General features: G+C 44.3%; 1 protein-coding gene across 2 annotated transcripts in view; it reads left to right on the top strand.

Annotated features, from left to right (window-relative positions):
* YWHAZ (tyrosine 3-monooxygenase/tryptophan 5-monooxygenase activation protein zeta) overlaps nucleotides 1-26,890 on the top strand; it is a 49,074-nt gene extending 22,184 nt beyond the window's left edge. Inside the window, exons 4-6 of one of the 2 annotated variants that reach the window (XM_069220565.1) lie at nucleotides 12,859-13,022; nucleotides 13,103-13,198; nucleotides 25,826-26,890. In XM_069220565.1, the coding sequence (XP_069076666.1) occupies nucleotides 12,859-13,022; nucleotides 13,103-13,198; nucleotides 25,826-25,894 (329 nt within the window). In that variant the 3' untranslated portion in view covers nucleotides 25,895-26,890. Of the gene's footprint in view, nucleotides 1-12,858; nucleotides 13,023-13,102; nucleotides 13,199-16,258; nucleotides 16,286-25,825 lie in introns of those variants that run through there. The other variant, XM_069220566.1, reaches the window with a different exon arrangement.
* The last annotated feature ends 279 nt before the right edge of the window (nucleotides 26,891-27,169 follow it).

Here is a 27,169-nt window from a genome sequence, read left to right as displayed (position 1 = left end):
AACATGACAACAATGTATTAAACAGGGTGGCACACACTCAACACAGTTGTCTCTTAGCACAGAAGATTTGGCATTGGGCGAATCACAATCACATTTGCCTAATAGCACAATACATACCAGGAATTCAAAACCAGTTAGCCGACAATCTGTCGATCACCAACAGATCCACGAATGGGAAATTCATCCCCAGATACTACAAACCTATTTCCAAAATTGGGGAACACCGCAAATAGACCTATTCGCAACAAAAGAAAACGCAAAATGCCAAAACTTCGCATCCAGGTACCCACAGCCTCACTCCAAGGGCAATGCGTTATGGATGAGCTGGTCAGGGATATTTGCTTATGCTTTTCCCGCTCTCCCTCTCCTTCCGTATCTAGTAAAAAAATGGAGTCAAAACAAACTCAAACTAATACTAATAGCACCAACCTGGGCAAGACAACCTTGGTACACAACACTACTAGACCTCTCAGTAGTGCCTCATATCAAACTACCAAACAGACAAGATCTGTTAACTCAACACAAACAACATATCAGACATCCGAATCCAGCATCGCTCAATCTAGCAATCTGGCTCCTGAAGTCTTAGAATTAGGACATCTAGTCCTTACACAAGAATGTATGGAGGTCATCAAACAGGCTAGAAAACCTACTACAAGACATTGCTACGCAAATAAATGCAAACGATTTGTTAATTATGGTCATAATAATCAAATTCAACCATTACACATGTCCACGAAAAACATTGTAAGCTACTTACTACACTTACAAAAGTCTGTTAGCCTTTTCATCCATTAAAATATATCTCACAGCAATTTCTGACTATCTGCAAATTACACATTCAACTTCACTATTTAGAAAATCCCAGTCATAAAAGCATTTATGGAGGGTCTAAAAAGGATCATTCCACCAAGAACACCACCAGTTCCTTTGTGGAACCTCAATATTGTATTAACACGACTCATGGGTCCACCATTTGAACCCATGCACTCTTGTGAGATTCAATACTTAACCTGGAAAGTAGCCTTCCTAATAGCTATCACATCTCTCAGAAGAGTAAGTGAAATACAAGCCTTTACCATACAGGAACCCTTTATACAAATACACAAACATAAAGTGGTTCTACACACAAATCCCAAATTTTTGCCAAGTTATATTACCGTTCTACTTAAATCAAACGGTGGAACTCCCTGTGTTCTTTCCAGAACCAGACTCTGTAGCTGAAAGAGCATTACAAACATTAGACATAAAAAGAGCACTAATGTATTACATTGATAAAACCAAAGAAATTTGCAAAACAATTGTTTGTAGCTTTCCAAAAACCTCATGCACGGAATCCAATATCCAAACAAGGCATTGCCAGATGGATAGTTAAATGTATTCAAACCTGTTACGTTAAAGCAAAGAGACAACTGCCTATTACCACAAAGGCACACTCCACTAGGAAGAAAGGTGCCACCATGGCCTTTCTAGGAAATATACCAATGACAGAAATCTGTAAGGCAGCCACATGGTCTACGCCTCCTACATTCACTAAACATTACTGTGTGGATGTGTTAACACAACAAGCCACAGTAGGACAAGCAGTACTACGAACTTTATTTCAAACAACTTCAACTCCTACAGGCTGAGCCACCGCTTTTGGGGAGATAACTGCTTACTAGTCTATGCAAAGCATGTGTATCTGCAGCTACACATGCCATCGAACGGAAAATGTCACTTACCCAGTGTACATCTGTTCGTGGCATGAGACGCAGATTCACATGCGCCCTCCCACCTCCCCTGGAGCCTGTAGCCGTTATAAGTTGATAAAAATAATTCTGTACATTATAAATTTGTAAATATATAACTTTTTTTATCACACTATGTACATATATACTTCATTGCATGGGCACTATTACTATATACACTACTCCTACCTCACCCTCTGCGGGTAAAACAATCTAAGATGGAGTCGACGCCCATGTGCAATGGAGCCGAAATGGGAGGAGTCCCTCGATCTCGTGACTCGAAGGGACTTCTTTGAAGAAAAACAACTTGTAACACTCCGAACCCAACACTACATGGCGGGATATGCATAGCATGTGAATCTGCAGCGTCTCATGCCACGAACAGATGTACACTGGGTAAGTGACATTTTCCATATATATATATATTTTAAACTGGTCCTGTTAATTTCTTTAGTTCAATATGGTTTCCCTATACTCCTTTGCTATCTACTTAGAATTTGATTGCATGTATATGTGGTGCGGCACGGTGTCTCTTGATGCTTGCCTTTCTGTGTTTTTTTTTTTTTTTTAAATAAACTAAAAACGTTACTGTGCTTTACTAGGTTCACTTTCATTTAATTATTTTTTTGGTCCTTTAAAATAGTTGGCCATGAATTGCAGCACACTAATTGGTGTGCTGTTATTCCTTTTTCAACCTTTTAGCTACTATGTTCTTTTAGAATAGAAGCTGGTCAACCTTCCCTGCCGCTCATCGCAGTTAAAGCAAGATAATACAGCCGGACAGCAGTCTTCTTCCGAGCAGTGTAGGTTGTCCATTATTGGATTCAGGGTGGCTATAAATACTTGTTCAGATGAGACCACCACCACCACAAATTCCTCTCCTTTAGAATGCTCCCTAGACATCAGACCGGATCCAGAAAATCGTGAGAAGTACCTGTGTGCTGATAGGTGTCCATGTGCGGCATCGTTATCCAAGTCAGAAGTGAGGTTGCATTGCAGTGCCCATATATGCACCACCCAGGTGCTCTGACTTGAGTTCCTTTCTTTCCACACCAACACTGCAGATCCTGAGAGCTACCTCAGGGTGTGGGGTGTTCTTCTTTTTTTTTTTTTTTTCTTTAAACCTTTTTCTCAGCTGTGCTTAAGCAATTGTTCCCAGCCCGACAGGACATGTCAACTTCTAAACCTTCAGTGTTTAAACCTTGTGGGTAATGTCACAGACAAATGTCTTTCTGATCCTCACTTGGTCTGTCTCTGGTGCCTGGGGTGAGGTCACCTCAAGGCCTGTGTAGAGTCCAAATCTATGCATCCCAGAGCAGTTTGCAGGCAGGTGATGAATCTCCTGGCGACAAGCAGAAGGTGGCTTAGCGCCTTTCACAAGGTAGATCTCGGGCTGTTCCTGAGGATGATAGCCTTCCCGCTTCCTGACTTCTTCCTCTAAGTCAGGTCCAAGAAGTCGTCAAAGCATTCTTGGACTTCCTTATCCAAACGTTGTGCTTCTAGGCCAGCTCCCGAACTGCCCCTGCAGAGCTGGCGGCTGAACCAGCTCCTTGCTAGCACGAGTTTCTGTGACGCCTGCCCATGCTCGGTTAAAGCAATTATGACTCCATCTTTGGGCAACTGACTCCCTCTGGTGTGTCTTCGTGTCTCATGTAGCTGCGGGGTTGCCACGGGTGGGTTCACCCCGATGCAAACAGGCCCTCAGGATCCACTCCTAGATCTGGCTTGACACTGCCATGCATGCTTATACCCACCTTGGCCCAAGTCGTCCCGGCAGAGACAAAGGACTTATACCTGTTTCCAGCTGTGCCAACCCAGTGTTCACACTGGTGCTGTCCAGACCATATGAACCCCTGTACTTACCACCCTTTATTCTTGGAGGGGGTGATGGGGAAGAAGGGTTTTAGGGCCTTTTTGAGTAGGACCCTGACCAGGAAGAAAATTGTGCTGGAGTTTGAGCAACAACAGTTGAGGTTTTTCAATGCTCTCCCCACCCCTGAAGTCTTTAGTGGCCTATCTTGGCATGCAGGTGTCCCTCACCTAAAACGATATGCCTGGCTTTCCTACAGGTGCAGGATTATCCCTCGCTAGTCATGTCACCATTTGTGACTTGTTTTCTCAAAGATTTGCAATATTTGTACCCTCCTACCCCTTTTATGATGCTCCATTGGGACCTCAGTCTGGTCCTCACATTTCTCATATGTTCTTCCTTTCACCCTTTCCACAGCTGTTCTCTAGAGCTCTTGACCATCAAGACTGATTTCCTAGTGGTCATTCCATCGTCCAGGGGGGTCAGTGAGCTTCAAGCTGTCTGTTTACCCTCTGTGCACCAGAATTTCCCTGATAAACTGGCGGCAAGAGGCACGTGCCGAAAGGACCAAAGGTGGTCACCCGCTTTCACGTTGAGTACCACTCTGCTGACACTTTTTTTTTTTTTTTTTTTTTTTTTGCTGCACTTCATCCTTCCAGAGAGCAGTAGTAACTCAATCGCCTGACCCAAAGAGTTCTCTCTTGCTACATGATCACACCAAAGACCATTGGTTAGAAGGTCAGCTCTTCATTGGGTTCACTGGAGCGAAGAAGGGCAATGCTGTGCAGAAAAGGACCATCTCTTGATGAATTGTTTTCTGAATTACGATCTGCTATGTATTTGCTAAGAAGCACCCTCCTGAGAGCTTGTAGGACCATTCCACCTCGGCCCTACTATTGCACAGGTCCAGGACATGGGGGTCCCTTTCCTGGACGTTTTGGTTTAAACCAGTTCACAGCCCGTCCTCCAGGAAGGTATTGCTTGAATATCTATTCAAGGATGAGGAGTCTGCAGTCAGAAGAACAAGTTACTTATGTGTGTGTGTTTAGTGTTTTTTTTTTTTTTTTTTTTTTTTTTTTTTTTTTTGTTAAGCACTTTAACTGCAAATTTCTCACTGATCCTTCCAGTTCTGCAAACTGGGCTCTCTACCCAAAAAATCGTGGGCTTTGCATTTTTGGCACAGAAATAGTTGCAAAAACGGTCAGTTGCGCCCGGTGACGCATATATTGACACAAATACGTCAGTTCGGATGCAGAGCTGATCTGTCACCTATCTGCCCACAGAGGTACTGCTGAAACTTTTCTGGATCTAGTCGGACGCCTGAGGATATTCTAGGGTGAGGAGTCTGATAGTCTCTGCCAGAAAAAAAGTGTTACTGAAGGGAAGTAACTCGTTAATTAGTACCATGCAGGATCCCAGAGCACTGTAAATAAAAAAATAAAAAATTCTAATTGCCATTTTGAGATTGAACTTGCTTTTTGGCTTAAACTAAAGTTTGTCTAAGGAGCCTGAGTGTACACCTCCGTATAAAGGTACTTCATTCATTAGTGATACTCATGGGTGTGACCGATGACTGAGGTATAAGGTCAGTTGTGTTTGTATGTCTCCCTCAGCAGTGTACTTCTTTCTTGGAATAGTGCATCTTGAATGAATATATCACCCTGTATGGGAACTCTCTAACATTTTCTTTGTGTGGAGAGTAATCTGCTAGGATGGTTTGTCCCATCCTCGATAGCAAATTCTAGAAGGTCAGAACTCAAATCAGACATAACACAGGGTATTGTCTAGCCCAGTACTTATTTTTCAGTTGAAAGTATCTTAAATTCACAGCAAAATTACTTACAATTTTTAATAGGGTTCTCATTTACAAGGGCTATAACCTTTACTGCGATCTGCAGTGATGCGCTACACCCCTTTTGGTTCTTTCTTATGCCCTCGGTTTATGGCATGGTCATGGGTGTTGATTTGGTGCAGATACAGTTGTTAACTCAAAAGTATCCGGCTGGCTAGATGCATAAAAGGTTGCATAGACAATTCAGCTAGCTTCACCTGGGTAAAAAGTTCATACTGCAGAGTTCTTAGTGCTTTCAATCTCTTGTGCCACTTAGCTAAGCCTCACTTACCTCAGCACTGTGGATGTAGTTCTGGTGGCGGCAGGTGGGTGTGTTCAACATTGAAGCTTTGGTGACTCTAACTGCGAAGACCTGCGGTGGCAGCAGCCTCTCTTGGGATTAGTTGCCAAGTGGAATCAGCACAAAGACTCTTATGGCGGAACTAGTATTGCGCAATCCCAGGCTTGGTGTAACAGGCACTTAAATTGAAGTGCCGCTTGCAGGGGCTGGGTGTTCGGTCGCGGTTCATCTCAAGCAGTTGCAGCCTACTCCTCCGTACTCTGTAGGAAAATGCCTCTCATGGCATGGTTACCCCCTAACTTTTTGCCTTTTGTTGATGCTAGTTACTTAGTGTGCTGAGACCCTGCTAACCAGGCCCCAGCGCCAGTTTTATTTCCCTAAACTGTACCTTTGTCTCCACAATTGGCACAGCCCTGGCACACACAAGTCCCATGTAAATGGTACCCCTGGTACCAAGGGCCCTGTGGCCAGGGAGAATCTCGAAGGGCTGCAGCATGTATTATGCCACCCTGGGGACCCCTCACTCAACACATGCACACTGCCATGCAGCTTGTGTGTGCTGGTGGGGAGAAAATGACTAAGTCGACATGGCACTCCCCTCATAGTGCCATGCCCACAACCCACTGCCTGTGACATAGGTAAGTCACCCCTCTAGCAGGCCTTACAGCCATAAGGCAGGGTGCACTGTACCACAGGTGAGGGCATAGTTGCATGCATGAGCACTATGCCCCTACAGCGTCTAAGCCAAATCTTCGACATTGTAAGTGCAGGGTACCCATAAAGAGTGTATGGGCTGGGAGTCTGTCAAATACGAACTCCACAGTTCCATAACTGCTACACTGAATTCTGGGAAGTTTCAAACTTCTCAGCACAATAAATCCACACTGATGCCAGTGTGGTATTTATTGAAAAATGCACACAGAGGGCATCTTAGAGATGCCCCCTCTATACCAGTCCAACTACTATTGGGGCTGACCAGTTTCTGCCAACCTGCCACATCCAGACGGGTTTCTGGTCACATGGGGTGAGTGCCTTTGTCAATCTGTGGCCAGGAACAAAGTCTGTACTGGGTGGAGTTGCTTCTCACCTCCCCCTGCAGGAACTGTAACACCTGGTGAGCCTCAAAGGCTCACCCCTTTTGTTGCAGTGCCCCAGGGCACTCCAGCTAGTGGAGATGCCCGCCCCTCCCGATACAGCCCCCACTTTTGGCAGCAAGTCCGGAGGAGATAATGAGGAAAACAAGGAGTCCCCCACCAGTCAGGACAGCCCCTAAGGTGTCCTGAGCTGAGGTGACCCCTGCCTTAAGAAATCCTCTATCTTGTTTTGGAGGATTCCCCCAATAGGATTAGGGATGTGCCCCCTTCCCCCGCCCCCCTCCTCACAGGGAGGAGGCACAAAGAGGGTGTAACCAACCTCCAGAACAGTAGCCATTGGCTACTGCCCCCAGACCTAAACACACTCCTAAATTGAGTATTTAGGGGCGACCCTGAACCCAGGAAATCGAATTCCTGAAACAAGGACTACTGACCTGAAAGCCCCGCAGAGACGACAGACGACAACTGACTTGGTCCCAGCCCTACTAGCCTGTCTCCATACTCTGAGAACCTGCACAGCGACGCATCCAGCGGGACCAGTGACCTCCGAGGACTGACGTGCACCTAAAGGACCAAGAAACTCCAGAGACAGCGGCTCTGGCTCTGTCCAAAACTGCAACAAAGAAACCATCTTTAAAGAGACTCCAGCCTCACTCCGGAAGCATTAGTCTTCACACTCTGCACCTGACACCCCCCGGCTCCTGTCCAGAAGAACCAACACTACAGAGAGGACCCCCAGGCAACTCTGTGGACACACTGAGTCGACCTCCCTGCACCCCCACAGCGGCGCCTACAGAGGATCCAGAGGCTTCCCCCTCCCGACCGCGACTGCCTGGTAACAAAGGAACCTGACGCCTGGAAGAAGCACTGCACCCACAGCCCCCAGGACCGAGAGGAACCAACTATCGGTGCAGTAGTGACCAGCACGCTGCCGTCATCCTAGCCCAGTCGGTGGCTGGCCCGTGAAGCCCCCTTGTGCCTTGCCTGCATCACCAGAGTAACCCCCTGGGTCTCTCAATTGATTCCTATCTACAACACAACACCTACTTTGCACACTGCACCCAGTCACCCCTATGCTGCCAAGTGTGTATTTTGTGTGCCTGTTTGGGACTCCACAGCTCCATAATGGCTACACTGAATACTGGGAAGTTTGGTATCAAACTTCTCAGAATAATAAACCCACACTGATTCCAGTGTTGGATTTATAAAAAAATGCACACAGAGGCCATCTTAGAGATGCCCCCTGTATTTTACCCAATTGTTCAGTGCAGGACTGACTGGTCTGTGCCAGCCTGCTGCTGAGAGACTAGTTTCTGACCCCATGTGGTGAGGGCATTTGTGCCCTCTGAGGCCAGAAACAAAGCCTGCTCTCTGTGGAGGTGCTTCACACCTTCTCCCCCCCCCCCCCCCTTGCAGGAACTGTAACACCTAGCAGTGAGCCTCAAAGGCTCAGGCTTCGTGTTACAATGCCTCAGGGCCCCCACTTTTGGCGCCAATTCCAGGGGAGATAATGAGAAAAACAAGGAGTCCCCACCAGTCAGGGCAGCCCCTAAGGTGTCCTGAGCTGAGGTGACCCCTGCCTTTAGCAATCCTCCATCTTGATTTTGGAGGATTCCCCCAATAGGAATAGGGATGTGCCCCCCTCCCCTCAGGGAGGAGGCACAAAGAGGGTGTAGCCACCCTCAAGGATAGTAGCCATTGGCTACTGCCCTCCCAGACCTAAACAGACCCCTAAATTCAGTATTTAGGGGCACCCCAGAACCTAGGAAACTAGATTCCTGCAACCTAAAGGACGACTGCTGACCTGAAGCCCTGCAGTGAAGACTGAGACAACTGATTTGGCCCCAGCCCAACCGGCCTGTCTCCCTACTTCGACGAAAACTGCAACAGTGACGCATCCAACAGGGACGAGCAACCTCTGAAGCCTCAGAGGACCACCCTGCACCCAAAGGACCAAGAAGCTCCCGTGAACAGCAGCTCTGTTCAACAATCTGCAACAAAGAAGCAACTTTTAAGACCCCACGTTTCCCGCCGGAAGCGTGAGACTTTCCATTCTGCACCCGACGCCCCTGGCTCGACCCGCGGAAAACAAACACCTCAGGGAGGACTCCACGGCGACTGCGAGCCGGTGAGTAACCAGAGACTGCCCCTCTGAACCCCCACAGCGACACCTGCAGAGGAAATCCAGAGGCCCTGACCGCGACAGCCTGTAACAAGGGACCAGACGCCTGGAACCAACACTGCACCCGCAGCCCCCAGGACCTGAAGGAACTGAACTCCAGTGCAGGAGCGACCCCCAGGTGACCCTCTGCCCCCGCCCCTCTGCCCCCCCCCGTGCCCCTCTGCCCCCCCCCCCCCCCCCCCCCCCCGTGCCTGCCTGCATCGTTGAAGAGACCCCTGGGTCTCCCCATTGGTTCCAATTCAAAACCCGATGCCTGTTTGCACTCTGCACCCGGCCGCCCTTATGCCGCTGAGGGTGTACTTTCTGTACCAGCTTTTCAAGCAGTGTCCCTGTTTCAGGAAGATGATAAAGCAGCTACCCTGAGATCGGTACATGTATTTACCAGGCATTTGTTTGGATTCCAGGGTCGATACTTAAGTGGGTTGGCCCTTGTTGAGGAATCTGCTTGGATGAGTTTTATTTTCCTGTCTGCAGTGTTCAGAGATGGGTTTACTACTCTAGCTGGCGCCTAGGACTATTAATGAGAATCCCTGGATAAGAAGGAAAATTACTCACTTGTAATCCTGATTTCTTTTTCAGAGGAATCATCTTAAGCTTCCTTCCTTGGACAAGAGAATACAATGTTTGATCCTTTCATCCAGGATCATATTAGGTCTATAAAAGTGAACTCTCTGGTCAGCTCTGAGGCATGATGGGCCACAGAAGGGAGTTGCCCTGAAAGGCACGGTGGTAGTATATGCTAACATTGTCCTTCATTCTCTTCTTTTTTCCATTCAAAAAGAATTGTGGAAGATGTTTTCTGTTAATTTGTCAACCTAGTGACCCTTTTTTATATTAATTTGTGGCCTTTTAAGATGAAATGGGGCCACTTTTACCCTTTTTTCCAGTGAAAAGCTTTGCGCAGATGTGCATTTGCTCAGAGATGGCGTGAGTACAGTTCTGTGTTTATGAATTCGGGGATTCCTTGGAAGAGAACAATGATCACAGGCAAATAACTATCTCCCATCAAGATTAACTGTTTGTATTTGAGGCAGGAGGTGAAAAACTGAAGGAAAATGTCTGAGAATTTGATGTCCAAAGCCACTTCCAGGATTATGGGATAATACCAGTGGTTCTCTGGGTCATTTAAATACGTTAAAATGGCTCACAGGAGAACAGGGACTGGGCACATTTGTACAGCAGAAGAGAGTAGTGTTTATAAAGCTCAGCTGCCAAATTGGGCTCTTCGACATTGAAAAGCAGACTTCCTTTGCAATAAAATAGTGGATGCTGAGCGTCTATCTTCTAGCCTATTTTATGTTCATCCTGGTTTTTAACACTCTCCCTTGCTAGGAAGTGTTTTATAGCAAGCATTTTATTGGGTAACCTGAATATCTATGGACATTAAAGGCTTCATCTATTAAGCCGAGCTCCAGGCTTCATCAGCAAGCAAAAACCTAAAAAAAAATAAAAAATCTGGAAGGGGAATATTTCTCCTTGTCCGTCTGATCTTCACTCTTCATTCCGAAGCTGCAAATCAGGCCCCAAAAGACCTTTGCCCAGTAGTTCAGCAAGCAGTAGTCTTAAGTGGAGCAGGTGAGCTATTCAGTTTTAACCTATGGGTTATTTACTGTGAGTGAAAAATCTATACTACGTCAAGTCTTATCTGTACCAATGCGTTCACTTGCCACTGGCCTACTATAGGGATGATCTTAGAAAAGGTGCTAACGGACAGTTTTCCAGCTACCTGGAAGAGCACAATATTTCAATTCGTAGCAGATTGGTTTTCCTCCCAGGTGGGGAACTAAACCCACCTTGCTGGCCACATTGGATTAAGTTTGGCCCATTTAGGGAGGATGGTACCGTAAGAGTGATCCTGGACCACTCTGCTAGATTGGGCACAGTAGATCGTGCTGTCTAATTCCAGTGGCTGGGTGATAAATCTGCGTAGGACGTTCTGTGGATAAGTGGTTTAAGTCTCGGGTGCCGTCATTCCCTTTCTACAGGTTTGAAAATGCGAAAGTGGAATCAGCACAGCTCAGCCGTCATCCACCTTGTGATTGGCCCTGTCCTCTTGTCAGGCATTTTGAGTTTAGATGGAGTTTATACAGTGGCGGTTGATTTTTCTTAATTCGATTGCCGATGAGGTTTAAGCTTTGTTTTGGGGGTATCTATAAATGGGTGAGCAACACTTGAGTAAATCAGAATGCTACTAAAACTGATCCCCTGTTAGATAAAGAAGTCTCTTGCTGGTGCAGTGCTCTTTGGTTAAGCGGAGTGCACATCTAAATCTGTTACATTACAATCTTTGTAACAGATTTAAAAAAAAAAAAAAAAAAAACTGAACCTTGATCGGGGAAGTGCGACCTATTTGGAGCTGGCAGATCCCAAGGCGCAGTGCATCGTGTACATGCACAAACCATTCTGTAAGCAGTGTGTACGAAAATAAACTACAAATGGGTTTTAGGCAACTAACCAATGAGATGCATTTTTTTTTCCCGAATGGGGTCTTCTACAAATAAACTTGTTTCCAACTTCACAACTCAAAATGACAATGTTTCTATGTCACGATACAGTAAACCAATATTGTTTTAAATAACTTTTTTTTTTTTTAATATTAAATGGTCAGTGTGTTGTCTAAAGTTTCCCCCCCCCCCCCCCCCCCCCCCCCCCCAGTTCCACTGACAACAACAACCATAACGAAGTTGCTCCAGGGTGACCACAATGGTGGTGGTTTGGCTTAATCTGACCAAGAAACGTCACGAGTGAAGTTAAAGTGCAAGCCATACTTGGTCCGAGTTCCAGGACCAAGTTTTCTATCTCGGTCTCATATCCTTGAACGTGATAAGTGTCCCAAATACGTTCAACATAAACTTTTGGACCTTGCCAAACACCGTATAGACACTACTTAAAGAAGCGCAAGTAAAAAGCAAAGCAGCTAACAAAAGGCACTACTTCCTCAGCGGTCCAAATCCTGACTAGTTCTCGTCCGACATTTGGCAACAGTTACTGCCTACAATTAAATTGTCACTGTCCCGGTTATAAAGGATTTCTTCGCAGGGATAGAGAATTCCATCACAAACCCCTTAGGCTGGTGACTTTTTTTTGTGTGTTTTTCCTTGGAAGGCTTTTTTTTTTTTTTTTTTTTTTTTTTTTTATTTAAAAGGTTATTTCTGTCCATAAAGTAAATTTTAGATTGGGGCTTATCCGATCAGAAAACGTGTATGTTTCTTCGTTTAGTCATGAGGGCTCGTTCATCATTCTTGTTGTTAATCATATTTTCATGTCAATTAGACACCTTAGTAAATCTAATCAGTAGTTTTGTGAACTATGGTCCTTTAGGAACATTTTATCATATATCTACTGCATGGTTTCCTGAATTGCATAGTTAATTTGGTAAACAAGCCTGTACCAGGGAGAGACTGAAGCCCATTGGGGATGGACAGAAGAGCGTTGTTTGCTCTTTACTTTTTAGTTCCTCAAGCCGCTGGTGTTTAGGGTTGAGCTTCCTGTTAGTCTCCCTGAAGATAGTGGGATACAGAAGGAAATGTCTCCTATTATCTTAGTTATAGATTAGAGGTGTCTTCATTGAAGTCCTAAACCATGCACCTTCCTCCCCCTAATTGAACTCTGGTGCAATTCGGCGCTTAGTGTTCTGGTATCCATGGGTGAAGCTGTTCCCTGGTTTGAATTCAGCGAAGATACCTGTGGAGCAGAGTTAGGATCACAAGTAACTTTTCCTTCTAATCACCTCTGGTTTAGTTAGCCAGTTATAAATTGTGACACAGCTGCGTAGACCCCACCCAGCTTGAACCCTTGAATTGATCTTCTTGCACTGAAGCTTTGTGAGGTAGTGTTAAACAATAAGAATTTATCAGTAGGTTTTTACACTCTGCATGTTAACACGAGCTTCTTGTTTTCCCTTTACTAGCTATTGTGAACAAATCACAGCAAGCGTATCAAGAGGCCTTTGACATCAGCAAAAAAGACATGCAACCAACACATCCCATCAGATTGGGACTGGCCCTGAACTTTTCTGTGTTTTACTATGAGATTCAAAACAGTCCAGAAAAAGCATGTACTCTTGCAAAGACTGTAAGTATGTGGTTGCGTTTTCTTTTGTTGTGTAATTATTTTAATTACTTGTACTATAAGCTGTTCTGCTTTTTCTTCAGGCTTTTGATGAAGCCATTGCTGAACTTGATACATTAAGTGAAGAGTCGTACAAAGACAGCACATTAATAATGCAATTACTGAGAGACAACTTAACGGTGAGTTATCTTTAATATGAAATCAATGTCTGGACGTCATTTCTTCCATCACTAGTTAGGGATTGAATTCACAAACATATTCCTTGCCATAACTATTTCGAAGCCTCTATAGAAATGTTTTAAGCGGTGGCTATTTAATACCACACTTTTCTGTCTTTTTCATTATTCCCTCTATTTAAGGAGGAGATTTAAGCCTAATCTTCAAACCAGATCTCGGAGATTGAAAACCTCAAACTTCTCCAAATGCCAAGGATTCGTAAGGCCAGGAGAAGCAGGACGATCTTTTGTTTTTCTGGCTTCTAAATTGTGGAATGCTCTTCTCAGCTTGCGTTGTAGTCCCTGTGAATCTTTTTTTAGAAAAAATCTTAAAACCCTGCTCTTGTCTGGAGGGCATTTAAGTCTGCATTGATGTGTGTTGCATTGGTTTCAGATATCTACTGCTAGCACCAGTACGCCACTTCGGAGGCATGACTGTATTGTAATTGATCCAACTAGAATTTAAAAAAAATCAAGCAAGTTTTAAGGTAATTGGATCAGATGGGGAGCTCTGCTATGATTTTAGACAGGCTGCTCCAGTATCGTTCAGTGGCAAGGAAGTTTGTTTCTATACTGGAACGTGCATCCCTGAATACATGTCTGGCCGTTTGGCTCAATTTCTCTTATTTTTTAAATACACCTTTTGGACAGTCTCGTTGATTTCACGCAGTCTCCTTTGTTTGTTGGTCCGCTCTTTCACAGACACTTCTCAGCCATGCTTTCAGTTGTCAGATCATTTTTTTTTGTTGTTGTTGGATTCCTTCATAGGAGAATGAGTCTGTACTGTGTATTGTTGAACCCCCTGTTGGAGTGACGTCATACAATTTAGTTGGAGACAGGGATATGGAGACCCAGCTTATCCTGCTGAGTAAGCGAATGCCTTGGAGAACCAGGGTTCATAACCTTGGGTTTTCGATGCAAGAAACCCATAGTTATCCCACTTCCCTGCCCCTTCCACCGTTGCTTGTTTGTCAAAAACATGATGCATAGAATTTGATTAACATGCTTGCCATTGACTTATTGATATGGACAGCTGTTGATGTTGTTTTTGTCCAGAAGCAAGCAAGGTAGCTCGAAGGCTCCTTTCTGATGGGTACTGCATCTTGTAACATTGTGTTCACATTCTAGCTTCCATTAATAAATGCACATTGTTCAACAGTAGGTCCTCACTGGCACCAAGTGGTGTAAAATGCCTTTACTGTAGATCTGAGAGGTGCCATTGTTGATGTTGTAGGCCGAATGTTATGAGCACCAGTGATGCAGTTTTTTTCCTCGTACCCATTTAGAGATCTAGATCGTTATGTTTTGAAAACTGATTTGTCATGTTTAACAATTTTGGAGACTGAGGCTTTGGGTATTCGGAGGAGCCAGGAGTTTAATTCATTAACTAATACTGCCAGAAAAGCAGGTTTTCGAGCCTTAGTTGTCTTTAATTAAAGGTCTAGCAGACAGATTTTTTTTTTAACCGCTCTAATGAAATCCAGGTGTGGCTATGCATGTGGCACATAAGCATAGGTCAGCAATCTTTGATCCGATTTCTATCCAACACAGGCTTTATAACTTCTGGGCAAAACTTCTTAAGGGAGAAACTTTAACATTAAGGATCATTATAGCATTTTTGTAAAGGTTGTCACAGTAGTGTGAGTTACATTTGGGTCTTTATAATTGAGCTGTGTGTGTGTTTACGCATATATACACAGTAATGTTTTTTTGTAGATATGGGGTGTGCATGTGTCTGTGAATGTCCACCCCCCCCCCCTCCCTCCCGCCCCCCCCCCCCCCCCAAAAAAAAAGATTTCCCCCCTTTGCCCCAGTAATATGTGGCTAAGAAAGAGTGGGAAGGACCCTTTTTAGTTTTAGGATAGCAAGTCTGGATATATTTAATGATCCCTATACCTTTGGCAACTTTTGATATTGGGTGTCTTTTATGAGGTTTAGCAAAAGGGTCAAAAATTTGTTTGATTTTTGCGTGAAATGGTTTAGGGCCATATGCACTAAAGCAGCTTACCATAGACACATTATGGGTAAAATCCTTTGATACATCTGGCCCATAGTTCCTATCCATGAAGTACACTAGTGCCCTTTTAACGTCTAAAGTGTGAAGGACTCTCTCTGCAGCAGAATCTGGATGAAGAGAGAGGACTGGTAGCTCAATTCTCTGGTTATGTTGGAAAGAAAGAAAAACAACGGGAAATAATTTAGGGTTAGTTCTAAGGGACCACCTATTAGGCTTGACTGAAAGGTTCATATAAAATGGGGGGCTGCATTTCACTTATACTCCTTAGTGAAGTTGACACAACGAGGGTCCCCTAATTGTTACCTAGAAAATACTTTTAAGTAAAAAATTATCATAAAAAATTAGTTAATAAAGTACATAAGTCCATGTTGCACACAATGTTCCTCGATCCAGGAGTCAACCACTTATTGATAGATGAGTTCCAAGTTTATTCCAAATCTGATTAACATTTGACAGTCTGAAGTCCACAAGATGTTATCCTTCCAGTCTCTGATTGAAATTCACAAGTGAACAGTCCACAAGATATAAATTAATCCAGCCAACACGTGTTTCGTCTTGGGAAGTTATTTAACTCCCTTACGACTTCTTCAGGGCTAGAAATCATAGAATATAATACAACAACATAAGTTAGAGAACCAAAATGCTCAATCGTCAAAACTAGAGTAAATATATATAACACCCAAGGGAGGTGTATTTTTTGGGTGGCTTGGATATTTGTTTCCTCTTTCTTTGGCTTCAATTTTCAATTAGGATGGTTTTGTATGGTCACATAGCATGGTTGCATGTTTTCTGTAATTTATGGATGATTCATCATTTATTGTCCAAGTATTTTTTTAATAACCTTTTAGGTTGTGGGTGTATTTTGCACTGGTTCGCTTACTCATTTCTGGTGACTAATTTTTAAATTTGCACTTCCCTTGGGTGTTATATATATTTACTCTAGTTTTGACGATTGAGCATTTTGGTTCTCTAACTTATGTTGTTGTATTATATTCTATGATTTCTAGCCCTGAAGAAGTCGTAAGGGAGTTAAATAACTTCCCAAGACGAAACACGTGTTGGCTGGATTAATTTATCTTGTGGACTGTTCACTTGTGAATTTCAATCAGACTGGAAGGATAACATCTTGTGGACTTCAGACTGTCAAATGTTAATCAGATTTGGAATAAACTTGGAACTCCTCTATCAATAAGTGGTTGACTCCTGGATCGAGGAACATTGTGTGCAACATGGACTTATGTACTTTATTAACTAATTTTTTATGATAATTTTTGACTTAAAAGTATTTTCTAGGTAACAATTAGGGGACCATCGTTGTGTCAATTTCTTTGGTTTGAGGTTGTTTTTTTCCTCAGAGGGTAGGGTGTGTTCCCTCAAGAGGTTCCCCAATATCTACGTTGGGTAAATTGGTACCCTGAGCGCCACATTTCCTCAATTTACACCCTACTTTCTTATATCCTTAGTGACGTTTACTTATCCAGCTTTAATAATAAATTGTCATTGTCTACCTTTAGGACTTAATTCCGCAATCCACTATCTGTGGTGAAGCAGTCTTCATTTTTTTAACATTTGGTATTGGGACCTGAAATGGTCATAAAATAGGACCATTAACTCCCTGGAATGAACTTTAGCAATGGTGTAGGAAAGTACCCTCATTTTGTCATAGTTACCCCCACTTTTTGCCTGCTTTCACTGGGATCCTGCTGACCAGGATCCCAGTGACTGGGCTTTCTTCTCTAAATTTGGTTCCCTGCGACTTTTGTGCACTCCACAATTGGCATACTAATGATGTCCCCTTAAGTCCCTAGTACATGGTACTTGTGTACCCAGGGCATTGGGACAGCAGGGGGTCCCCCATGGCCTACAAGCATGTATTATGCCACCCATAGGAGCCCATGCAAAATGTCTGTAGGTCTGCCATTGTAGCCCGCGTCAAAAGGTGCAAGCACCCTTTCACTACAGTCTCTACACCAGGTCACTAAGTCACCCCTATGATAGGTCCCTACAACCTCCGTTCCATTGCACGGATGTCCAGCTACCTAATAGTAACTCCGAACTTGGGCATGATTGGTATCAAACATGTCAGAATCATACCCATTGGTAGTATTGGTTGTATGATTCCATGCACTCTGGGGGCTCCTTAGATGACGCCCCTCTCCCCTAAAGTATTACTCGTACCAGTCTTCCAGGGTTTTGCAGGCAGCCCACGCTGATGCAGCCCCTCGGACAGGGTTCTGCCCTCCAGCTACTTTACCAGCTCGGGCAGGGGGAGGCAGAACAAAGGAGTTTCTGTGCGAGAGGGAGGTGAAACATGGCTTGGGAGGGGTAGCCTCCCCAAGCCACAGGTTTGTTTCGAAGGGGTCATTTGGTGCCCTCCTTGCATAAACAAGTTTACACCATTCCAGGGACCTCTGGTCCCCTGCTCTGGTGTGAAATTGGACAAAGGAAAGGGGGTGACCACTCCCTGTCCCTCACCACCCCAGGGGTGGTGCCCAGAGTTCCTCCAGGTGGATAAGATGTGCAAAGGCCCCTGGCAGCATCTTAGTGGCCAGATCAGTCGGGTGATGTCAGTGACCCCCTCTGATAGGTGGTCATTGTGCAGAGTGACCAATCCCCTTCTAGGGCTGTTTAGGGACTCCCTTGCGGGCGGGTCCCCAGATTCGGCATGCAAGACTCTGCATTGTCTACTTCTGGTCCTGGCCGCCAGATCTGCAACTGGACACTTCAGGAACCGACCAGACAGCAACTCCTGAGACGACCTCACCTTGCAACATTGTTTCCCCGGTTCCTTCCAGTAACTGCAACATTTCCCCGGCAGTGCATCCTCTTGGGCCGGCAAGACTTCAGCTGCACTAGGAAGCAAGACGGAATCTCCCTTGGAGTGAAGGATACACTCCCTGCATCTACAGACACCTACAGTAACGATGACCAGCTGCGTGGATCTGCTCTCCTTTGGAACTGTGTGGATCCTGCATCACAGTTGGTGGTCTGGAGGGGGTCCCCTTGGTCTTCTCTGCCTGCTGTCTGTTTTGGGAGATGTTGAGCCCTTGCTGCTCCTCGCAGGACAGTCCCCCTGAGCACTGCAACTCTTACAGTAACCAAGGCTTGTCACCTTCTCCAAGGGATCTTCAGGCGCTGAGTAGCCCTGGCCTCAAGCACTCCATCCTTCCAAGGACATTCTCCTCTCTGCTGCTCCAGTGCCGTGGGACTCCTCTCCAGGTGTGCTGATTGGGCCTCTCTGCAACTTGCTGTGCCTGCTAACATTTGGTTTCCTGGGGGAGGGGGGGGTGCTGGGACCGCTTCTGTTGGCTTTCCTGAGTGCTGAGGATCAGCCAAGATTCCCCTGGACCTTGCTGGTCCTCTTCAGCCTTGCAACTCTTTGCCTACTTGCATTTGCCAAGGCTTGTTGGTGGTTCTCTTAACCACTGACCATCTGCGACCCAGCGACCGATGAGGGACATCTGCACTGCCCCCAAGGACTCATCTGCAGCTCCTGGACTCCACAGCTGATCTTCTCCCGCCCCCATTGAACTGGATCTTCATCCACAGAAGGGTGGGTAGTGGCTCCTGCACTGATTGGGCATTCCATTGTGGACTGGAGTCTGACCCCCTACTTTTGCGGTTCCTCTTCTTCCAGCATCCACCTTTGGGTTCCTCTAGTCTGGTCCTGTTCATGCACAATCTTCCAAGTTTTCTTGTTAGCCTTTGAGAAGTCCAGGTGAAGAAGTCTCTACATGTCCTGGTTCGCCCAGCTCCCGTTCAGTGTCCATTAAGGTTGCCTTCAATACCAATAGGGTAACATAGATGTACATCAGCTGTTCCTCCGCAAAGGATTAGCCACCTAAGGACACATCTATAGACTGGAGAAAAAAGCTGGACAGCGAGGACAGAACGTCAATGAGATGCCTGATATTTCTGCTCGGAAGACACCATTGATGTGAGTGCGGTTCTAGCTCTTCATTAGGCAGTGCTTATCAATGATATTGTATTCCCTTCATTTTCACCAGTGAATGCCAGCACATCTAATTAAATACTAACCAGCTGAATGTGAACCGTGTATTCACATGCAGTGCCTATGTTTTTTCTTCAACCCTGCAGCCTAGTGCTCTAATTACTGGAGCCAGCCCTTGAGATGAAGCGATGAGTTTATATGCGCGGGGGATGGATAAGTTACGTGGTTGTGGCAAGGGAAAATTCAGCAGTCTGTCTACCTTCCTCGTCAGCACAACCTTTCTAAAAGCAGTTAAACTATCTAACACATGCTGTTCTTTAACCCCTTCGCTGCCAGGCCTTTCCCCCCTCCTGTGCCAGGCCTTTTTTTGCCTATTTGGAGCAGTTCGCGCTTAGGCCCTCATAACTTTTTGTCCACATAAGCTAACGAAGCCAAATGTGCGTCATTTTTTTCCAACATCCTAGGGATTCTAGAGGTACCCAGACTTTGTGGGTTCCCCTGAAGGAGGCCAAGAAATGAGCCAAAATACAGTGAATATTTCGTTTTTTTCAAAAAAATTGGAAAAAGTGGCTGCAGAAGAAGGCTTGTGGTTTTTCCCCTGAAAATGGCATCAACAAAGGGTATGCAGTGCTAAACTCCGCAGCTTTCAGGAACAGGCAGACTTGAATCAGAAAACCGAAGTTTTCAACACAATTTTGGCATTTTACTTGGACATACCCCATTTTTGCAATTTTTTGTGCTTTCAGCCTCCTTCCAGTCAGTGACAGAAATGGGCATGAAACCAATGCTGGATCCCAGAAACCTAAACATTTCTGAAAAGTAGACAAAATGCTGAATTCAGCAAGTGGTCATTTGTGTAGATCCTACAAGGGTTTCCTACAGAAAACAACAACTGAAAGAAAAATATTGAAATTGAAGTGAAAAAAACATCAATTTTTTCCTCTACGTTTTACTCTGTAACTTTTTCCCTGCAATGTCAGATTATCGAAAGCAATAAACCGTTACGTCTGCTGGACTCCTCTGGTTGCGGGGACATATAGGGCTTGTAGGTTAATCAAGAACCCGAGGAACCCAGAGCCAATAAATGAGTTGCACCCTGAAGTGCGTTTTCATTCTATACCGGGTATACAGCAATTCATTTGCTGAAATATAAAGAGTAAAAAATTGCTTTCAAGAAAACCTTTGTATTTCCAAAAAGGGCACAAGATAAGGTGTTGAGGAGCAGTGGTTATTTGCACATCTCTGAATTCCGGGGTGACCATACTAGCATGTGAATTACAGGGCATTTCTCAAATAGATGGCTTTTTTACACACACTCCTATATTTGGAAGGAAAAAATGTAGAGAAAGACCAGGGGCAATAACACTTGTTTTGCTAATCTATGTTCCCCCAAGTCTCCCGATAAAAATGATACCTCACTTGTGTGGGTAGGCCTAGCGCCCGCGACAGGAAACGCCCCAAAGCGCAACGTGGACACATCCAAATTTTTGGAAGGAAACAGAGGTGTGTTTTGCGAAGTGCCTACCTGTAGATTTTGGCCTCTAGCTCAGCCGGCAGCTAGGGAAACCTACCAAACCTGTGCATTTCTGAAAACTAGAGACTTGGGGGAATCCAAGATGGGGTGACTTGCAGGGCTCGGACCAGGTTCTGTTACCCAGAATCCTTTGCAAACCTCAAAATTTGGCTAAAAAAACACATGTTCCTCACATTTCTGTGGCAGAAAGTTCTGGAATCTGAGAGGAGCCACAAATTTCCTTCCACCCAGCTTTCCCCCAAGTCTCCCGATAAAAATGATACCTCACTTGTGTGGGTAGGCCTAGCGCCCGTGACAGGAAACGCCCCAAAGCCCAACGTGGACACATCCCATTTTTTTCAAAGAAAACAGTGCCTACCTGTGGATTTTGGCCTGTAGCTCTGCCGGCACCTAGGGAAACCTACCAACCCCGTGCATGTTTGAAAACTAGAGACCTAGGGGAATCCAAGATGGGGTGACTTGTGTGGCTCGGACCAGGTTCTGTTACCCAGAATCTTTTGCAAACCTCAAGGTTTGGCTAAAAAAAACACCCTTTCCTCTCATTTCGGTGACAGAAAGTTCTGGAATCTGAGAGGAGCCACAAATCTCCTTCCACCCTGCGTTCCCCCAAGTCTCCCGATAAAAATTATACCTCACTTGTGTGGGTGGGCCAGGTGCCTGCAACAGAATAAGGCCCAAAACTTGAAGAGATAGAAGGGATAGCACAGCGAGTTTATAAGGGCATATTCTTTTATACATCTTTAGACGGACTCTGCTTTGGGGACCCACATAAGTGAGGTGTCCTTTTACTTGGGAGACTGAGGGGAAAACTGGGGAGTAGGAATTTTGTGCTGGAGCGGTGATCCTACTAAGAAAAGTCAGGAAAATATACTTTTTATGCAAATTTTGAGGTTTACAGAGGAGTCTGGGTAAGAAAAAGTTGGGGGAGCCACGCAAGCCACAGCTCCCTGGACTCCTTGGGGTGTCTAGTTTTAAAAAAATGTCTGGGTTTTGTAGATTTCCCTAGATGAAGTCCGCACCCAGGACCAAAAACATAGGTGGGCCCTCCCCCACCCCAAAAACAGGTATTTTTGTAATATATCATATTGATGTGTGCACATACGTCCGTGATGTGCCAAACACAAAAATTGTGAAAAGAAACACACTTAGGTTATGTGAAGAAGACCCCTCACCCACCAACCAAGTTGGTGGCATGCTTCATCATCGGGGTCCCACCCGAGGCACCTAGCGTGTCACAGGTGTGCTGCGATGCCTGATTACAGCGGAGCAGGTTTTGTCATTTTTACCACACATACTGGTTGGCTTTGGCACGAGGGTGAGTGATGATTCAGTGGATCAAATTTTATTAACAAGAGATTTCACAAAAATGAAATGCACTGCTAATAACTGAAAGGCAAAAAACTGAACCAATGACTTAAAGCTCGTGAGCTGTAAAGCCGCGACAAGGCACCAACCGCTTTACAGTCCATTCACACACCTTTCATACATGACACGCACAAGACCATTCACACCGCGAGCCACGGGCCAAGCACATTACAACACTCACATCGACAGACCGCGCCACTCAAGGGCCCATCACTTACATACGCCCACATGCCTGATATAAGAATCACACCAGTTGATGGGAGTGTGGACTGCCAGCCGAGCGCCACCCCACGCACACCGCCAGCCGAGCGCCACCCCACGCACACCGCCAGCCGAGCGCCACCCCAAGCACACCACCATCACTTTTTTTGTTTATAAACAACAAAGAAACCACTAATTATAAAATAAGTACAAAACTACAAACACAAAAGCTCTAACTAAATACATGACAGAGATGCCAACCGTGAAACATATATGAAAATATAAAACAGACCGCTTACGCTCACGGTATTTCCCAGAATTTTATTTTGGTATGGTAACTTATGTAACAGCCGGGCACACACAGCCCAGGCTTTGAAGGGCATTCGGGGCAGTACATCCGGATTAATCTCCGGGCACATACTCTACATTTCTTTGTGGGCAAGTCTTTTTTGGGAGTGGGAGGAATGTGATCTGGAAAGTGCCGATCTTTCACTCTAGCCACATCCTCCACCACTTCTACTCTAGGAACTCTTGCCGGTTCCACCACAATAAGGCTTTCTATCACCGACTCCTGAAATTTAACAAATGTCATCCTTGACTCAGGTGAACAATCCTTGTATACAATAAAGGCATTAAAAGTTGCCAAATGAAATAAATGTTGGGCCAACTTTTTATACCACACGACTTACGAAGAGCAGTGTAAGGTTCCAACCTTTGATCTACTCTATCAATACCACCCATGTGCCTATTGTAGTCCAAAATGCACGCAGGTTTGCGCACTTCCGCAACCTGACCCCAAACAGCCACAGTGGAAGTACTCTCATCATGGATGGTCGATAGCATGTACACATCCCTCCTGTCTGAAAATTTCAGAGCTAGCAGCTCATTATTCCGCAAGGCACTGCACTGTCCCCTCAAGTTTTTTACAGACAAGCTCCCTTGGATAGCCTTTCCGGTTAGAACGGATTGTGCCACAAGCAACAGTGTCCACCCTAAACAACTCCTTGAACAACTGCACTCCAGTGTAGAAATTATCTACGTACAAATGGTGACCTTTGTTAAACAGCCGTCTAGCAAGTTTCCACACAATTTTTTCGCTAACTCCAAAAGTGGCCGGACAACCAGGAGGGTCAATACTGAAATCCCTACCAGTGTAGACCCGGAAATTATACACATCCTGTACTGCTTTCAGACAGCAGATACAATTTAATCCCATACCGTGCCCTCTTACTAGGAATGTACTGCTTAAAAACTAAACGCCCCTTGAAAAGGACCAAAGACTCGTCCACACTTATCTCTTTGCCTGGAACATAGACCTCTGAAAACCGATCCACAAAATGATCAAGGACAGGCCTAATCTTAAAAAGACGGTCACAATCAGGGTGATCTCGTGGCAAGGCTAAAGCATTGTCTACAAAATGCAGCATACGATAAAGCAAATACCGATTACGTGTCATAGTTGCAGGAAATATAGCAGTTGCCATCAAGGGACTAGTAGACCAATAAGAAGCCAGTGACTGCTTCCTGATCAACCCCATCAAAAAAGACAAACCTAAAAACCTAGCCCAAGGGGTCGCCCCCAAAATAAACTAAGAAGAAAATCCCTGGTGTCCTAGTGGAGATTCCTGCTCCACGATCGCGGGCCCTGAAACCCTTTCCTTTTCCCCGTGTCTGTTTTCACCACCCCCGCCCCCCAAAAACAGAAAGGACTCACCTTTCCTCCTCGCGCGCTGGAAGCAAATGGCTTCCAGCGCGCCCGGCAACACTAGATGACGTTGGCGCGCTGTGCGCACGCTGACATCATCGGATTGCGGGGGGTGGAAGGGGAAGGTCTTCCCCTTCCATCCCCGCCTTGGGGGGGTGCACAGGGGGTGCGCTAGCGCTCCCCCCAAGTTCCCCTGTGCCTTGGACGAGGTGACCTCGTCCAAGGCACAGGGGAACTGTAGCCTTGGACGAGGTGACCTCGTCCAAGGCACAGAACAGGTTAAAGTGAACTTGTTTTGGTTACTTCACTATTTCCTGCAGCACAATAGCCTTCCAAAGGCTGTACTGTTCCTTAAAAGGCTCTATACTTGTGGTATAAGCTGGCATGGGTAAAAGTAATTGCTCTTAAGTAAGCTAGTGGTGTTCTTTGGGCAAAATTACAAAAGATTATGCCATTTGCTCAATTTGGCACAAGACCATAAACAGAGTGTGAACAGCTGCTGCTGTACCTGTTCTGTTGAATTTAGTGCTATTTTCTTCGCACAAAATACTTTTTCTGGTTCATTTTGGAAGCGATTGTGCATTTTGCGCTGATTCTGTTAAATTCTAATGTAATTTTGCCTAATTATACTGCAGCAAAATTTGAGTTATGCCCATTGCTAGGTATAAACCCAGAGGCAGGTCACCAAATGCTATTACAACATCATTACCACTGAAGGTAGAAAGTTCTAAAATGGTCAGGGAGAGGAACTAAGACACATTAGAATGCTAAAGCAAAACGTCTGCCAGCATATTTATAATATATACGCATGCAGGTTCTCTGAACACTGTCGGTATACACAAGTACATGCTGTTTCTGAATTGAGGCCACGATGATGAAATAGATCTCAAGTAACTCCCTCCTTCACAGCTGAGAGCATAACTCACGCTGTAGATGAAAGAAGGACCTTTGTGTAGTGAAAATATTTCTTATAACCAAATCAAATTGGTTTGCTCTGTCGCATCGTTGAAATCAGGACTGGCAAGATGGATAGTATGCTGCATTAGTTCTTATTTGCACATGCTAACAGTTTGTGATTTAATACATTTTCCGCGTAATGCAGTAGTACTGAAGTATAAACCATAGGCAACTATTATGATTAAAACTCCACTTTTCTGATCTTACTGGTTTTTACACATACGCAAAGCTACATTTTTCTAGCTGCATTTATTTTTTAATTTTAAAACGAAACGTTTTTTCTATGCTGGTCCAGTAGATGTGCTGACTGAAAGGCAGAGCAATTATGACTACGTTTCTTAATGAAGTCATCAAATGCTGAAGAAGTGCATGGTTTTTGTATTTCAGTTTTGATGATTTCATAGGTAGACCGAACACAACTGGAGACTGGTTTCTGCCTATTTGGGCCTCATCTGTGACATTGGACTCTAGCTGCACCCAAAGCAGGACCAATCTGATTAGCATAGCTGGCCTGTCTCGATTGACATAATGGCCAAAACAATGGTTTGGAAAGTAGCCTAAATTACCAGTGGTTTGGATTAAAACATTCCACTTCTGTTTTTATAAGTTTAATTTAAATACAGTAAATGTCTAAACACAGTGTAGTGAGCAAAAAATAAATATGGATAAATACAGACCTACGTGACAAAATATACATCTGAGAATCATAATTTAGATTGAAATCTTTGTTAGTGTAGTTGAGATTGTCTGTGGACTTTTAGTATTTTGGTTAAAATGGTAATGCTTTTTCAAATTTTTAATTTTGATACTTTTGATAAAATTGCAATGTAAACTAATTTGCCACATTTTTCTTTTCTTAGTTGTGGACATCGGACACTCAAGACACTCAAGGAGATGAAGCTGAAGCAGGAGAGGGAGGGGAGAATTAACCAGCCTTCCATTTTTGTCTGCCTCATTATAATATTTACCCAATAGACCGTTTGTCATCATACTGTCCCACAAATAGTTTTTGTTTACGATTTTTTGACAGGTTTATGTTACTTCTATTTGGATTTCTATATTTCCCTTGTGGTTTTGTGTTTAATAGGGGAGTAGAGCCAGTTCACATTTGGGGCGTTCAATAAGTTCTTTTCCATTGGAAATGGCCAATAAGGCAAATGTGGCTTTTTAAAAACATTTTAATTGTTTGACATAGTGTTTTGTGGCTTTTCACAAAGCTATTCTTAAACTGAACTGTCAAGCAAAAAAAAAAAAAACCTGCCTATTGGTCTGTATAATGGAAGAACAAAGGGATGTACAGTTGCAGCCATAGGCATAGACTAGAGTGGGTGCTCTGGGACTCAACACATGACATTGGAGGTGAATTATGCCAAATGCATAGTACATGGCAAGCATGTGAATCTACAGTGCCCACATTTTACACGTCGACACATCTATATTTTTACTGAATGTCATTCAATTGGCCAACTTTAACCCGCCAGCTATGAAAGGCAAAAACGGTTCACATTCCATTATCTGTAAAGTTTCCTGCTGTTTGCTCTCATTATTTTGCTATACTCATTTTATTTGTATTTAAATGGTTGCCACAACCTAAGAACAAATGTAAAAGTAAAAATGCAGTAAAATGAATAGCTTGATATCCCCAATTTCATTGAATATCAAGCACAGCGGTAAATTAAAAACCATGTATTTAACTTTTTTATTTTTTTATTGTATTTTTTTTTTTTTTTTTTTTTTGCTTTTGTGATTTTTTGATACTTGCCTAACATGCATGTGGCTGTGAAAATAGTTAACAGGGAAATAACTTGAGATGATGGCTAGCTTTGTTTAATGTCTTATGAAATTTTCATGAACAATCCAAGCATAATTGTTAAAGAACATGTGTAATAAGTTGATGTAAGTGGAATAAAAGTTTTATGAATGGACTTTCCAATTATTTCCAACATAGTTTTGTGATAAATGGCTCCAAATTGAGTCCATTCATAATTTCCTAAATATTGTGAGAATCTGGATTATCAACTGGTGTGGTGGTTAACAAAATAAACTCCCACAAAGTTAATAATTCGGTTTATTTTAGGTAAAGGAGGCTTCAGTGAGGAATCCTTACCTTAGTCTGCTGTAGCTGCAGCTTAAAGTGACAGATCGCCCTAAAAAATGCATGTATAGTAATTTACTAGTCAAAATCGCTCTATTAAAATCCCCAA

The sequence above is a fragment of the Pleurodeles waltl genome, chromosome 2_2 (genome assembly GCF_031143425.1).
Source record: "Pleurodeles waltl isolate 20211129_DDA chromosome 2_2, aPleWal1.hap1.20221129, whole genome shotgun sequence".
NCBI lineage: Eukaryota > Metazoa > Chordata > Amphibia > Caudata > Salamandridae > Pleurodeles > Pleurodeles waltl.
The sequence above is the reverse complement of the archived record's forward strand: the minus strand, read 5'-3'. Positions and strand labels throughout refer to the sequence as shown.